This window comes from Pan paniscus, chromosome 1, assembly GCF_029289425.2.
Source record: "Pan paniscus chromosome 1, NHGRI_mPanPan1-v2.0_pri, whole genome shotgun sequence".
NCBI lineage: Eukaryota > Metazoa > Chordata > Mammalia > Primates > Hominidae > Pan > Pan paniscus.
Window position 1 is genome coordinate 12,305,568 of NC_073249.2, and position 13,839 is coordinate 12,319,406.

General features: G+C 39.6%; 1 protein-coding gene across 2 annotated transcripts in view; it reads right to left on the reverse strand.

The window, feature by feature from the left end:
* MTR (5-methyltetrahydrofolate-homocysteine methyltransferase) overlaps nt 1-13,839 on the reverse strand; it is a 111,793-nt gene that overhangs the window by 52,170 nt on the left and 45,784 nt on the right. For both annotated transcript variants that reach the window (XM_034949526.3, XM_014343488.5), the window contains exons 16-18: nt 4,257-4,436; nt 2,148-2,264; nt 1,696-1,836 (exon numbers count right to left, since the gene is read on the reverse strand). In XM_034949526.3, the coding sequence (XP_034805417.3) occupies nt 1,696-1,836; nt 2,148-2,264; nt 4,257-4,436 (438 nt within the window). The remainder of the gene's footprint in view (nt 1-1,695; nt 1,837-2,147; nt 2,265-4,256; nt 4,437-13,839) is intronic.

A 13,839-nucleotide genomic window follows, 5' to 3' on the forward strand; every position in this document is an offset into this window, starting at 1 on the left:
AGCACAAAATACAATGCCAAAAAAACCTTAAATGGGAACGGTCTTACAAATAAGGAGCCCCTTTCCTCAGTGAGAGGGCTGCCTCCTCTGGATAGATCAGGGAAAAGATAAAAACACAGCATTTCATGGGTTAATTAAGAACTGTCTAGTATGACTTCATGGTAACAGAGGCTATGATGCCCCTTTGGCCTTCAACAGAACTCTTTGACAGTTATTAATGAAGGACCCCCTACTAGGTAGAAGATAGACCATGACTCAAAACTGAATAGTGTTTAACGCCCATGTCTCAATGTTCAAAGAATAAGACAGGGCTAAGCACCCTATGTGAACAGAAATGGTCAATAGGAAAAAAATTAAAAATCTATGGAATGTTTCTTAAGTAATGTGCTGAGAAGTAGAACTTGATTGTATCTGCCACAACCAAATGAAACATTCTGTCCTGGGTCTACATGAGAAACTGGAAATGTTTTTAAGGAACTGAAAGGAGGGTCGTGTGAGCGTTGGCACAGTGTCTGAACTCCTTTCAGCTTTGTTGAGCCTAAGGCTTCCATAAGCAATTTCAGAAATCTAAGTCTTACTACCAGTAAGGCTGATAAAACAAGGGTGTGGTTAATCTCATAGTGTCCTATCCTTCTTCCAGAGCATTTTATTACTCTTCTGTGGAAGAGGCAAAGTTGGCGGTTCTATCAGAGCTAAATTCAGATTCTAACATGGAAAACATTAACAAAGTTGGCAAGAGACACAAAAGCATCCTACCATTTTCTCAACATGCTTTGTGGGAAAAATATCTTCCTTTGCCATCATTGTCTTAAACAGATTAAAATGCAAGTTCTTTTGAGGTAAAGATCTCAACTTTCCTTAAACTGAATTCTAAGAAGAAGCATCTACGATAGATACTTCATGTGCCTAGGACTGCGCCCAACATATAAATGAGAAACAAGCTGGTGTTTGAATTAGCTATAATTATACTCATTTTTTACACATCAAATGTGCACAGACCTAAGCCTTGAACTGCAGAACTTTGCCACAGATGGACCAGATCCTAACATAAACAGGTATACAAACCAAAACATGGAACAGTGGGGACCATGTAACACTAACATAGCCACACAAGAAAATCCAGAACAGCTATTTTAAATAATGAGGTAGAAAAATATCAAGTAAAATGGAAATATGTTCCCAGTACACTGCTAAGAAAAAAATATTACCATAAAAGCAACTAGAGTATAGTTCTATTTTTGTAAAAAATGTATGTATATGTACCTATGCATGCATATTCATTTTGCAAAAAGAAAAAAAAAACTCCCATCACTTAAAGGTTATAACAAAATCTCAAGTGTTTAACTTTGGGTGGTAGGATTACAAGTGATTTTTATTTTCTTCCTTTGCTTACCAGAATTTTGTAATTTTTCTAGAACTAATATGTTACTTGGTACAAGAAAAATTAATTTTACATTTTAAAATAAATTTAAAGAAACCTAAGTTCAGAATACGGAAGCAGCCTAGGCATGGTCTGTTTACCCTTCCTTGCCCTAGCTACACCACCATCTCTGCAACTCTCTGTAGAAATCTTCAGTGATCCAAATATATGATTCGATATTTGCTTCTATTCCACCATGAAGGTCTACTAACTGTAGGTGAGTAATACATTCAAAGATAGGAAAAATCCATCCATTAGAACACTTGTTTCTCTACCTGGGCATAACGTAAGAGCTTCTCAGTGGCCTCAGGGTCTTTATTCCAGATGAGATCTTCACAGAGCTGCAGAAGTTCCTTATGGATATCATCATACACAGGGAGGTTTCCAGCATTCACTATCCCCATGTCCATGCCAGACTAAGGGCAATACAAATAAAAATGAGAATTTACAGTGATACCTTAAGTCAGCGATCAGCAAACTTTTCTCTGTAAAGGGCCAGAGAGAAACTATTTTAGGCCATAGCCTCTGTCACAGCTACTCAACTTTGTAGTTACAGCATAAAAGCAGCCACAGACAAGATACAAATGAATAGGTGTGGCTCTATCCCAATAAAATCTTATTTACAGAAACTGGCAGCAGGCCGGACTTAGCCTGCATGCCACACTTTGAAAACCCCTGCCCCAAGTAAAAACTGGTTTCCGCAGGGCTAAGAGTTCTTCTACCATACCTTGATTGCATGGTAAAGGAAAACCCCATGCATTGCTTCTCGAATGGCTTCCATTCCTCGGAAGGAGAAGGACAAGTTGGAAAGACCTCCACTTATTCTGGCTCCAGGTAATGTTTCCTGGCAAAAATTTTAAAATGTGAAAAGATTCCCCTTTTTTGCCAAAAACAGCAATCACATCTCTTAAGCTTTATATAGGAGTGGAAAGAAAAAAAAAACAAAAAACATCCGAAGTTCAAAGTAATTCAGAGCTTCTTGTTACTAGACACAGACCAAAGCTTGCCGTATTATAGTATTACAAAGGCGCTGCTTCGTAAGTAGTTTTTCCTACTAGACTCCAATCTCCCTAAGGAGAACACGCGCGTACACACACACACACACACACACACACACGCAGAAAGACAAAGAGGAATTCCTTATTCATTGAAAGTACAAATTACTAGAAGGCTTCCATAGCCTAAACAGACTCCCTAGTTCACTATGAACTTGACCAACTATAAAAGGACAAAAGGAAATTGAAGTTCCAACCATACCGATGACAGTATCAAGCATTATCAGGCTTGTGGAATAACAGGAACTCTCACTATTATTGGCTCAAGAACCTAGGGAGACAGTTTGTCATTATCTACTACTATGAGCCAACCACTTCTGGGTCTATGCTACAGAGAAGTTCAGGCATGCATGTCTAAGATACATATATAAGAATACTCAGAGCTGCATTGTTCATAATGTCCAAAAGCTGGAAACAAACTAGATGTCCATCAACAATAGAACAGTTAATTGTGGTATAGTTATACCATAGAATATTATATATTAATAAAAATGAACAAACAGCTACAGCCACACAGATAAATCTTTAGTATGGAGTAAGAAAAAAACATAAAAATATTACGATTCTATTTTTATTAGGCTCAAAAGCAGGCAAAACCAAACTATATCATTCAGATATTCAGTCAAGTCTTACTATTTTGTGGTAGTTATGTTCTTTAAAGTCACTGCAAACACTGAATTAGGGAATACCAGAGCATTGCTCCTAGGAGAAATACAGGGCTAGGTTCCTATGAGCCTCTGATGACATTTTTGTCAACCAATCAGTACATAACCTTGTTTTGTGTATTTAAGATGCTTTATCTAATATTTACTGTTGATTCATTAAGACTGAATTCACAGCCAATGGCACTATAATTCATGTCTGAACAAAGCTTATCTAACACACATATTTCCTCCCTAAGGCACATCACAGCCTTCTTGCGCTTAGAACACTAGACAGCACTAGTATGGGGCCATTTTAAAAAGTGACCTCACCAACAAAACGCATAAGTGTGAAAAACATGGCATTAGACTGCAAAAAGGACATCTGTGTACAGGATGAGAGCTGAAATAAGAAGGTAGGTCACTGCCATGTTTGCCCTCTTTGGGAATAATATGGGTTGGGCCACTCAAATTTTCCACCACTCTGCATATGGGTAAGTCTGAACAACTGCAGAAGTGACGTTGAGTATTGATTCTGGGGTCACAAATAAATTTCAGTAAGTACATGAATTTGCAAATATAAAATCCATGGATGATGCAAATCAAATCTACATATATAAGCAATAAATTTATGAAGAAAAGCAACAGAGTAGCATCATAAAACTCAGGACAATAGCTACTTTATAAAATTGAGAATGAGGTGTAACTGGAAAAGGAGAGACAGATGGGGGCGCTAGCTATGCTCTATTTTGGGACCTAAGTGAAGGCCCTTATATGCTTCATAATTAATTATTTATCAGGTTCTGTGGTTTTTTTGTTTTGTTTCATTTTGTTCAAGACAGGGCCTCACTCTGTCGCCCAGGCTAGAGTGCACTGGCGTGATCCCAGCTCAATGCAACCTCCACCCTCCTGGGTTCAAGCGAGTTCATCAGGCTCTGTTATGTTCTCCAGTCTGTTTGTTACATAAGTTAAAACTCTACTAAAGAAAAAAAATAAGGTCTCCTACATTTCAGAAAAACAATTTACTAACTAAGAATGTTAACATTTCAGCCAATAAATATATAAGTTAGTTCTAACCATTCCTTAGACCCATGGGACAAATTTGAGCCATGACTTGGGAGAGAACATGCCTACACTTACTTTAATGACTTTTGTTGCATGGATAAAATTAATGGCATACAAGTTGTGTTCTTCCATTCCAGTCCCAATGGTTAGGATATTAGGGTCAAAAATAATGTCATTTGGATTAAAGCCCAGTTTTTTCACAAGCAGATGGTAGGCCCGGGTGCACACTCTGATTTTTGTGTCTGTTTCTGTTGCCTAGGGAAAAGAGCAAAAGATGTAGTTTGAAATAGAAAATTTATCTATTAAAATATTAATATTAAATACCTGTTATTTTATTTTAAAATATTAATATTAAAATATTAAGTGTTATACATTAGAGCACATTTCACTTACTGAAAACACTCAAGTGTCAATGCTTGGATTTCACAGAAATCTAAATGCCAAGCAGCTTCCGATCACTTATCAAATTATCTCAGAGGAGAGACTGGTTTAAAGATCTCTTTGTGTTTTCACAAACACAGCAGCTATACTCTTTCTGCAAAAAATCAAACCTTAAACATATACACACATATGGTATATTATGAAAAAGCTTCCAAAAATACATGCATATGATAAAAAATCAAATACTACTAAAGAAGAGATTAACATGTAAGTGCCCCTTCCTCTCTTGACCTGCCAGCAGTGTCACAACCTATCACCCAGGAAACACTGCCATTGCTTTCTCAGATCTTGCAAAAACATTCTAAGCATATTCAAGGATATGCATTTATTCCTCACCTTCACCCATTTTAACACTGGCCTAACATGTGTCTTAAGTCATAAATACAAATTAGTCTTTACCTTCAAAATAATGTCCCTAAAAGGCAAAACACTAACTCCGGCAAGGCTCATCCCCCAGCTGCTTCCCATCAGCCTCAGAATCTCAGCCTCCATCTCCAATCTCATCTCCTACCATTTGCCCTCTCCTCTACTCCGCACCTCCTACATTGCTCCTTTGGTGTTTTTGAAACCCGTCAAGCTTGTTCCTCCCTCAGCAACTTTCATTTATTGCTGCCACTACCCAGAACATACCATGACATGGCTTTGTGCTTCACAGAACTAAGGCTTCTGCCCAAGTGCCCCCTTTTCAGAGCCTACCTTAAATCACCCTCTCTAAACCAGCCACTTACACCCTTCCCCACCTCCTCCATTCTTCTTCGGAGTATTTCTTTCCAGAAATTGTATTATTTTGGCAACATCTTTAGTATTTTTGGTTGTTTTATTACTTATTAATTGGTAAACTCCTCTCCCCTAGATAGAATGCCAGTCTTGCTTTATCCCCAGTGCCCAGAGCAGTGCCTGTCAAAGTATGTGCTCAACATTATGTATGAATGCTGCTTTTACTCAAAGCATTTCTGAACTTTGTCATGGAAACTGTCTTCAGATCAAATTTACAACCTCAACACAGGGTATTCACCAAATTACATCCTGAATTATTTCTGGTTGTATGAAAAATCAAATCTACTCTTAAAAAATGATTACTTGCTATCACTCCAGAGATAAGAAAAAATAAGTCACAATTCTGAAGGTCAATTCTCAATGAACGCGAAAAATGTTCTTGAAAAATGGCCAACCCTACTGCAATCTATATTGCAGACTTCTGTGGAGATGAGGGGGTAGGGACACTGACATAGGTCAAGTGCATCTAGTGAGGCCCTAGACAACAGAAATGAGGAGTAGGGGAATTATGAAAAGAACTCTCTCTTAGATCTAGTCTTTTGATCACTTACTACTTTGGTATTCTTTTTCAACTGTTTTCTTTGGTCTCTTTAATCGCTCTCTGCAGCTGGTGGGGTGAGACGTCACCTCTACTTGGGAGGGAAGTGCCTCCAGGACTTAGCAGACAAAATGGCCCAGGGAAAGGGAGACAGGAAGTGGTCTCTGTGGCCTCACTGCACCCAGGCTTTAGGGAAGGTGGCGAGCTTTCGTCTTCCTTAATGGAATTTTCTCAATGCTTACTTCCTCTGCCTTCAGTTAGAGTGAAAAGGTTAAGGTTGAGACTGAGATGTGTGTCAGAAAAAACTGGTCAGAAACAGCCCATTTGCAGCTGCCTTTAGTCTTGAACTTTTAAAGTTTACCCTTCACCAGACAGCCCAATAGAGTTCTAGGCTCTAGGTTCATGGCTCAGCTAAGCTCACTAAGAGAGAAGGCACAAGGGCGACCAATGCTACTAGTATTACTGAGTAACCTAGTCTGGTTGGTAGATGAAGAAGTCAAGGTCCTGGTCATTCCTCTCCTGAGCCATGAATATTATCTGGCCAAGCAGGGCAGGTTGAAGTGAACAGTATGTTACCCACAGGAGAGTAGGGTGTAGGGCCCAGCTGTGTACCAAAGACAGCCCTGCTTGTGGGACAAGCAGGTGCATCCTCACAGGACAGGAATTCATTTCTAGAACCAAAACAGAGTCATCAACTCTAACCTCCGTAAGGATGAAGCTCTTGTCAAATTGTTCTCATGGCGTCTAGCACAGTATCTGTGCCACATTAACAGATACTCAACCTCTGTCACTTGATTAAACAATGACTCTCAGAGTGAACACGGCATTGGTGTACAGGCCTTTGTCAGGAGCAGGTCATATCTCATATTACGTAAGGTTCACCAAGCTTCTGTCTTACTCCTCACCAGGGCTGTGGGACAGACACACTAATAAAGCCTCAATCGTGCTGGTGGATTTCACAGATCCAGAATAGAAGTTCAGTAAAACAACGGAATGGGAGCTTTACTCCATCAGGAAGGGCTTTCAACCCTGGTTGCACATTACAATACCCTGGAGGGATTTCTGTTTGCTTGTTTTTTATAACAGTAACACCTCACCCTGAACCAGTTAAATCAGAATCTGGAGATGGGGTCTCAGCAAGTGTTTTGTAAAAGCCCCTTAGTGATGCTAATATAAAGCCAGGTGAGAACCACCAACAGGTGAGATGTGGCACCTTCTTCAGTTGGAGTAGAAGAAAAACTCAGTGAGACTCTAAGCAGCAAGAAGGAAGGAATAAATGCCATTTATAGCTTTATCAAACAGGTTTACTCTTAAGCCATAGAGAAGCTAGACTGTGACCAGTGAGTAGAAGGCTTTACTTAAGAAGCTTATGGCTCAGATTCTGCTAAAATATCACACACTCAGGGAGTAATGCAATAAAACAATTTTTGATTTGGTCATCAAGGCAGACACTGTGAGGAAGAGAAGGACAATGTGTAGAAGACATCTAGATTCTTTAATGTAGTCTGACAAGGAGCAGAGATCAAACAGGGCTAACTTCAGAGGTGAGTTAAAGTTTTAAAATCGAACTGAAGTAGTTGAAGATGGGCGAGAGAACCCTGGAGGAAGCAGAGGCCCATGCTGGGGCTGTAATTAAAAAAAGAAGTGGCCCAGCCCAGTACAATGGCTCACATCTGTAATCCCAGCACTTTGGGAGGCTGAGGCAGGTGGATCACCTGAGGTCAGGAGTTCGAGAACAGCCTGGCCAACATGGTGAAAACCCATCTCTACTAAAAATACAAAAATTAGCCAGTTGTGGTGGCAAAGGCCTGTAGTCCCAGCTACTTGGGAGGCTGAGTCAGGAGAATTGCTTGAACCCGGGAAGCGGAGGTTGCAGTGAGCTGAGATCACGCCACCGCACTTCAGCCTGCACGACAGAGTGAGACTTGATTTCAAAAAAAAACAAAAACAAAACCAAAAACAAAAAAAACAGAAGTGATGGAAACGGATGTTTGTGCCTTTCAAGAGAGACACTGACAAGTAGGAAGGGAAACACTGAAGAAAAGGAAGTTTCCAAGGGAAAAAACCTAAAAATCAATACCAAAGGGAAAAAATTTACCAAAGAAAAAATAAGCCAATTACAATAAAAACAACAAACAAAACACACAGGAATGATCTAGAGATTGCCTATTTAGGGATAATTACAAAACTCCATTGAATGAGTAATTGAAAGACATGCCATGTTCCTCAATGACAAATCTAAACACTGGCAAGATACCAATTCCTTGTTATTTTCCAGGTTAAGATTAATTAGATGTTAATCAAGATCCAATGGTTCTCCATAATTCGAAATTTATTTTCAAATCATTTTAAAACAAGAAAATGAAAAAAACAGGAAAATGTGTTGCATATATTGATTATTCTTTTATATAGTTTACACATGTGCAAAGAAAAACTAATATAGACTATTCTGCTATTATGTGATAATTATATTTCTAAGACACTTCATGTTATCAAAAATTGTCATACAAAGTCATTTTTGTGAACCTAAGGATTATATGAAAAAAATTAAAAATCATTTCATTTAGAAAAAGAGAACTAAATCTAGACTCAGTATACTTGTCCCATAGAAATTTCAATAATAAAGGTGTCCTGTATCTTGTTATATAGAGTTAAGAATAACAGTTGGTCAAAACTATTAGCAACAACAAAAAACATAGAAATGTTTTCTTGTTGCCTTTCAATCCAGAAGTCTCAGGCCCAGCCTCCTGTCATATCTGGTCTTGACCTTGCAGTTGTGTTTGCAACATGGATCACAGACATTAACCAAACACTCAAACACAGCAGCCAGATATTGAAACAAAGCTGGTGTGCCTTGCTTAGTCGCAACAGTAGTTTCCCATTTGAGGGAGTTGTTTTTTTTCCCCTATAATCAGTGGTCTCAATCCAAGCAAAGCAAATCCCGGTTCTTAACTGATTGCTACATCCAATAGCATTATGAGAACTCAATCAACAGAAAACATGCCTTTATATAAAAATACCTGTATTGCTGGCTTCTTAACTTTGAAAGTATACAGGATTTTTGCTTTGCTTTTTATAATTTTCAATATTTATGACAATTTGACAGTGAGCATACATGCTGCTCCATAATCTGCATAATATTTAAATACTCTGGAGAATAGTCCAGTAAAATTATGTTACCTAAGTTATCTATTTCTCTTCAGTTGGGCACTTGGGCTGTTATATTTTCAATAATGTTGGTGTAAAATCTCGGCATATACAGTATCCTTATGCTGTTGAATTCTTTTGTTGGAATAATTTCCCAGAAATAAGATTATGAACTCAAGGGGTATAAACAATTTTTTGTCTCTTGACAGGCATTATATTCTCTTTCAAAAGGACTGTACCAGTTTATACTACACTCTGTAACAAATGAGGCTTCAGTTTTATCACTGCTGTATCTACACAGACCTTGACCATTTTTAACTTTACTAATTTAGTAGGGATAAAACATTACCTTAATGCTGCTCTAATTTGTATATCTTTCATAACTAGCAAGTTAATTTTTTTTTCCTACATTTGCTTTTAATTTGTGGTCACAGTTAAGTCTAAATTGGGAAAACCTATCCTTAGACAAGACCAAGCACTAAGCAGTGCCAATAAACAAAGCACAGAGTAAACACAGAATTTGGAAACATACACCAGTCTTCAAATGAGGAAGACCAAAGGTAAAAACTTGGTTCCACCATGTCCTAGATATGACACTGGTCCACTGTAAAATGCAATGGCCGCCACCTCGGTGGTCACCCTGAAGACTAAATGAAATAACCTCTGCTGGTGGTTTTCAACCAAAAGATACATGAGAATCACCTCCAAGGCTTTAAAATGTCTAAAGCCAGGCCTCATCCCAGACCAAATGAGTCAAAACTCAAGGGCTGAAGTCCAGGAGTGTGTACGATTTTTCAAAAGCTCCAGCAGTGACTGCCTTCCCTGTCAGAGTGAGTCTGCTTTGCACTCCTAGTTAAGCACCACAGATCCCTAAGGCACAACATTCCATTCTCACTCTGAGTTGACCTTGCTTCCAACTTCACTGAGAAAACAGAAGCAATTATAGACTCCCGCCAGCACATCAACCAGCATGCCTGCAGATCTGCACTCTTTACTCTGCCTTCTCTTTTGCACTTTGAGCAAACTGTCCAGCTACTGATCTAAAGCCACCCCTCCACTCACACAGTGACTGCCATCTCTCTCAACTCACAAGGTCATGGCTCTGGCAAATGCATCCTTTATCTCCTGCATCAATTCCTCCCTCTCTCTCCCAGATCATTCTCATTAGCTTACAAAAACATGTTGTCACAGCATCTACACACACACACACACACACACACACACACACACACACACGCACACTCCCTTTCTGAACCTCGTATTTCCCCCCTGGTTTCCACCCTATTTTTTTGCTCCCCTTATAGCAGAACTGTAAAAAGTTGCCTATACTGCTGCTTCTATTCTTCTCCTATTCTCTCTTGAACCCACTCCAATAAAGTTTTCATCTCCTTGGAAACAGTACAGCAAGATCACAAATGACCCCATTTCTAAATCCAACAGTAAACTCTTGGTCTCATCCCACTTGATCTATCCACAATTTTTTAAACAGCTGATCATGCCCTTTTCTTTGACGCTTGTTCTTCACTTGGCTTCCAAGGGAACTCTCTCTTCTGACTCCCCTCCTACCATACAGGCTGCTCCTTCTCATATCCTTCTGATGGTGTTTCCTCTTCTCCCCAGTGCCCTAAGCACTGTGGCTCTAAGACTCACTTAGTCCTAGGACTTCTCTACAGTCATTCCTTTGGTGAGCTCAGCCAGTCTCACTATTTTAAATAGCATATACAAATAATTCCCAAAAAAAGGAATCCTATCTTCAAGCCAGACTTTGCCCATGAAATCCACTCATTTACACAACTGCACACTCGACACACCCACCACATACTAAGTCCAAACCCAAACTTCTCCTTACCCCAACCCAAACCTGCTTCTCTCAGTCTTTCTTACCTCAGTAGCTCCTTCCTTTCAATTGCCCAAGCCAACAGATTCTGAAGTTATCCCTGACTCCTCTTTCTTTCACAACCTATACCCAATGTGAATGCAAATCCTATTGGCTCTATGTTAAAAATATATGTAGAAACAGATGACTTTTAACATCCTCTTTTGCTTTCACCATGGCCCTAACCATCACCATATCTCATCTGAATTACTGCAATAAACTCTAACATTTCTGCTTTGGTCCTAACAGACCATTCTCCACAAAGAACCAGAGGGGTTTAAACATAAGTCAGACCATATTCGCTCCTCTGTTCAAAAGTTTTCAGTGGTGTCCCCACTCACTCTGAGTAACAATGTTAACCAAAAGTGTTAGGAATGGCCTCCAAGGCCCTATGTGATTTGACCTGCCACCTTTCCAACCTCGTATCTTCCCAATCTCCTCCTCTCCCCTCTGCTCCAGCTACTCTGGCTTCCCTGTTGGTTTTCAAACAGGACAAGCATCTATCTACCTCAAGATTCCCTCTGCAAAGAACACTCTTCCCCTACATTTTCACATGGCTCACCTAGGCTTCTGCTAAAATGTCACATCATCCATGAGGCCTTCCCAAACTATCCTACATAAAATAACATTCCCCCACCTCCATGCTGAGGGGGGATCAAATCCTCATTTCCCTTTACCGTATTCAACACCATTCAACGTGTGTATATACACACACTTTTTTTTTTTTTTTTTTTTTTGGAGACAGAGTCTCACTCTGTCACTCAGGCTGGAGTGCAGTGGTGCAATCTCACCTCACTGCAACCTCAGTCTCCTGGGTTCAAGCAATTCTCATGCCTCAGCCTCCCCAATAGCTAGGATTACAGGCATACATTACCACATCTGGCTAATTTTTGTATTTTTAGTAGAGACGGGGTTTCACCATGTTGGCCAGGCTACTCTCGAACTCCTGAACACAGGTGATCTGCCTGCCTCAGCCTCCCAAAGTGTTGGGATTACAGGTGTGAGCCACTGCACCTGGCCAATTATTTTTACATATATATATATATATATACACACATCTTTTTTTTAAAATTTGTTATTCCCTTTGTCCCTAAGAATATAAATCGTACAAGGACAGGGACTAGGTTTTATTCTCTGTTGTCTCCTCAGAGATTAGAATAGGGATAGGGCCTGGCACATACTAACTGCTCAGGATATATTTGAAGATATTTGCCTCATTAAAAAGTAACAGTTGCTATATATATTTTTAAAAGAAGCATTCAGATAACAAAAAAAGACCTTCAGGAAAAAGAAGAAATAAAACTCAATAGAGGGTCTGGAGGATAAATGTAGATATGAAAATCTCACCCGATGCAGAGCAAAACACCAGAGTTGGAAAACAGGAGAGAAATATAAGAAAATTAGGCAACCTGTCCAAAACATTCAATATCTCAATAATATATGTACCAAAAAAGAAAAGAAAACAACTCAAGGACACTTCCTACCACTGCAGCTGTGAGTTTCACAAATGAAAGGCCTACTGAGTGCCAGCATAATGGATGGCTCATCATCGCGAGAGTTCAGAACGCGGTGAACACAAAAGATTCCCAAAGCCTCCAGAGACTAGAAAAACAAGTTTCACAAAAATAATCAAGAGTTAGAATAGCACAGCCGGGCGCGGTGGCTCACGCCTGTAATCCCAGCACTTTGGGAGGCCGAGGCGGGCGGATCACGAGGTCAGGAGATTGAGACCATCCTGGCTGACACGGTGAAACCCCATCTCTAATAAAAATACAAAAAATTAGCCGAGTAAGGTGGCGGGCGCCTGTAGTCCCAGCTACTCGGGAGGCTGAGGGCTGAGGCAGGAGAATGGCGTGAACCCCAGGGGGCGGAGCCTGCAGTGAGCCGAGATCGTGCCACTGCACTCCAGCCTGGGCGACAGCGAGACTCCGTCTCAAAAAAAAAAAAAAAAAAAACAGTTAGAATAGCACTGGACTTCTTACTAATACCAGTGGGAACGAGAAGACAATGGAGCAGTTCTTTCAAAACACAGAACAACTTCAAGTTTGTACTCCTATGCCCATGCAACTGCCAATTAAGTGTAAAAGTAGAATATGGGCATTTTCTGACACATAAGGTTTCAAAAATATTTACTGCCATGTTTTCTTTCACAAGAAGCTATCAGAGAATGCACTCTACCAAATGACTAAAAAAAAAAAAGATTAACCAAGAATGTGGAAATTATGAGTTCTAAAAACCTAAGAGAAAGGCAATGGAACCCCAGGAGGAAGGTAAGGGACAGCTAGCAGTCACAGCTGTGCAGCTGGCCTACTTCCAGCTCATGTCAGAAGACTTGGAGGGAGAATTCTTCAAAAAAGTAGTATGACAGTCCTCTTAATGTGTCTGGCTACATTGGATACTTGAGATTTATACAACTAGGGGACAATCTGAAGGCGAAACACATAGAAAACAATGCAAACAAAAAGATAAATATTACCTTCATAGAAAACAAATAAAGAGTGAGAAAGGATAAGCAATCACAGTATACTACTGCATGGCTCAGCTTTTACACTGTTTAATAATGTAAGCACTGAAAACGATTATAGCTAAAATGAACTATATTGGGAAGGATAAAAGTAAAGCTGTAGAGAGTCAGGGCAGTGGATGGTGAAAAGCTTAAAAATCTTTAATCACTGTAGGAAGTCAATAAATAAAAACTAAAACTGGAATTTGAAGATAAAGAGGTAGATGCTACAAGAATCAGCTTAAAAAGCTGAACGTGGGTGCCTCAGGATCTAGAAGGCTGAAGGCTTTTGTTTTTCTTTTTGTTTACGGAACTATTTGTCTAACTATTTGCAGAAAATACAATTATCAAAAGGTCCCACACCACACTAAACTTG